Below are 3,030 nucleotides of genomic sequence, written 5' to 3' on the forward strand. Positions count from 1 at the left end.
TATTCCCCTTTAAACGAAAAATCATAGGCTTTCGTTTCCGGATAAAGGCTCAGAGACCACAAAAGCTGGAGCAGAAATTTTACTTGTTTTAGATAACAGAAGGATTGAAGTTGTGCACATCGGTTTTTGTTTTTCGATTTCTGCATTCAAAATGGCGCTTTATAGGGGTCAAAAATTAGAACGCCTAAAAGAGTGAAAATTTACAGATATTTTTCTTTTTATCTTGAAAACTAAAAATATTTTGTTAAGACATGTTGAATTAAAGTTGTGCATAATTACGAGCGCTTTCATTTGATATCATTAAAAAGGGGCTGGCCCCTAAAATTAGGGATCTAGGGCCCTTGAAAGTTTTTGTTTAATATCTCAAAAAGTATTGAGAATTTATAATACGTCAAATAAGCAAAGTTGTTCAAAATGTCAAGCTGTATTTAATGAGGTTGTCAAAATACGTCCGGGTACGTCACTTCCGGTCAAACCGGAAGTAGTCAAAAATAGCATATTTTTGTTGTTCTTGACAGGTTTTGGATATCATATGTCACTGGAAGCTAAAATATTAATTTTCCGTCCGTTGACAGTACTCTCCGTAGAACCGGAAATTGCCAAAAATGGCGTGATTTTGCAAAAATGAACATAGATTTGGAGGATTAAACCATTTTTCGACTTCATTACTCTTTTTTTGCAAATGAAAGTTGTTAGGTCAAACAGGACGGAAGACCTACTCGTTGCTTTGCAACGAGCTGGCTCTAGTTCTTTTTTTTCCTTCTACTTCCTGACGCCAACTTTGAAGCCTCATATCTCACTCATTTCTCAACTGATTTCGCTCAAATTTTCAGAGATACTAGAAGTTACTAAACTCTATCAGAATGCTGTTGAAAATTTCAAAAAGTCACTTCCGGTTTCGAGTTATTTTCCTTTAAACGAAAATTTATAGGCTTTCATTTCCAGACAAAGGCTCAGAGACGGCTAAAGCTGGAGCAGAAATTCTACTGATTTTAGATAACAAAAGGATTGAAGTTGTGCATATCGGTTTTTGTTTTTCGATTTCTCTATTCAAAATGGCGCTATATAGGGGTCAAAAATTAGAATGCTTAAAAGAGCTAAAAATTATTAATATTTTGCTTTTTATCTTCTAAACTAAAAATATTTTGTTAAGACATATAGAACAAAATTTGTGCAGAATTAGAAGATCTTTCAAATGATATCTCGGAAAAAGGGCTGACCCCTAAATTAAAGGATCTAGAGGGGCCAAAAGTTTTTTCCAGATATCTCAAAAAGTATTGAGAATTTGTAATATGTCCAAGAAGCAAAGTTGTTCAAACTGTCAAGCTTAATCTATTGAAGTCATCAAAATGCGTCCGGCGACGTCACTTCCGGTCAAACCGGAAGTAGCAGAAAATAGCTTATTTTTAAAGGTTTTGATGCAAAATTGAAATTATAAAGTGACTGGAGACGACTGAGCTCATTGTTTTCTTTTGTTGACGTCACTTCCGGTCAAAACAGGACGGAAGACCTACTCGTTGCTTTGCAACGAGCTTTGCTCTAGTTTTCATTAATAATTATTTGTTGTTGCTCTCCGTGGTTTACCTACATCGGAACTTGATTGGAGCCTGGATCAGCCACGAATTTACCAGTTGGTGGAAAGAATCGTTTGCTATCTATGATAAGTTTGTCCGCGATCATCACAGCCTTCTTCCCTTGTTGTTTTGCTTTTTTGTAGTGGGGATATACAACTTTCCTGCGCTCGTTAATTTCTCTAGGAAATTGCTCGTTAACGCCAAATCCCTTTCCCTCTAGGCTTGATGGGGCGGCCTTTCTCACTATTTCTCTTTCTTTATGCAGCACGAACTTTGCGACGATTGGTTTGTGTTTATCCGGTAGTCTTTCCCCATTCGGTGTACCCTGGAACTGTGGAACTTCTGTGATATTCATTTCTGCACGTATGAACTCTTTCAGTACTTCTTCTGTATTTTCCTCTTCAGTCTCCGGTATACCACTAAATACGAGGTTGTCTCTCATCGATCTGGTTTGTAGATCTAAGTGGCGTTCGTTCAAATCCTCGAATTTATTCCTCACCATTTCTAATTCATTCAAGATCATCTCATTTTCGATCCTTATGTTACTAACAGATTTCTTCATTTCTTTGACTTCCCTCGTTTGGTCATCATACTGTTTACTAATATGTGTCACACACTCTTCCACCCCGTTGACCTTGCCCTTCATTTCTTTTAACTCTGTGTTGACATCTGTTTTCAGTTCATTGAGTCTCCTTTCAATATGATCTAATTTGTTTAGTTTAGTAGATACTTGTTCTAATCGATTCGACATGACTTTCAAAGTCTCAAGAATATCAACGTGCTGATATTGGTGTTGTGGGGGGGTTTGGTACTGGTGGTATAGGGGATAAGTACCCAGCAAATTGGCTCTGTGGTCCCGGGGGCCCATAGGGGACGAACTGATTTCCTTGAAAATTATTTCCTTGACAGTTGTTTTGAAAGTTTGCAGTTGGTGTAGATGCAACTGCCGTTGGTGCACTAAGGCTGATACTACTATTACTGTTACTCAATTGACTCTCCATATCATGGATACTAGGAACAAGCAATGATTGAGTACTACTCATATGGACTTTCTGTTTTCTTTCACCGCTCGTGTTTACTGTTTGATTTTTCCTGTTCCCTTTCCTAGGCATTACTCAGTGCTATGTCTCAGATAGGTTTCCACACACATAACTACACATTTGAACAACAAATCCAGGTGATCTTATATACAAACCACGATGTATATTGTATTAAATTCGAGAAAATTTTCTCTGCGATTTTAAAGCTGCCTCCCTTCCTCACGCATGCGCAATACATTTTTACCACGCACTTTTGATACAAATAGAAACAAAAGAACTAAACAATGGTTTAACGATGATTGTTACAAGGCAAGGAAATTTTGTAGAAAAACTAAACGCAGATACGAATTATATGGATCTAATATTTTCAAACAGCAATTACAAGACGCCGAAAGAAAATATAAATCCACTCTAAA

The 3,030-nt window shown here is 37.0% G+C and overlaps 1 protein-coding gene across 1 annotated transcript; it reads right to left on the reverse strand.

Annotated features, from left to right (window-relative positions):
• Window positions 1–1,584: 1,584 nt before the first annotated feature.
• On the reverse strand, window positions 1,585–2,325 carry LOC134278225 (uncharacterized). The gene has a single exon (XM_062760543.1). It carries the CDS (start codon window positions 2,323–2,325, stop codon window positions 1,585–1,587), a length of 741 nt encoding a protein of 246 aa, XP_062616527.1.
• Window positions 2,326–3,030: the final 705 nt, after the last annotated feature.

Source organism: Saccostrea cucullata, unplaced genomic scaffold (assembly GCF_032062105.1).
Source record: "Saccostrea cucullata isolate Sc308-1 unplaced genomic scaffold, CSIRO_AGI_Scuc_v1 ctg6723, whole genome shotgun sequence".
Classification (NCBI taxonomy): Eukaryota; Metazoa; Mollusca; class Bivalvia; order Ostreida; family Ostreidae; genus Saccostrea; species Saccostrea cuccullata.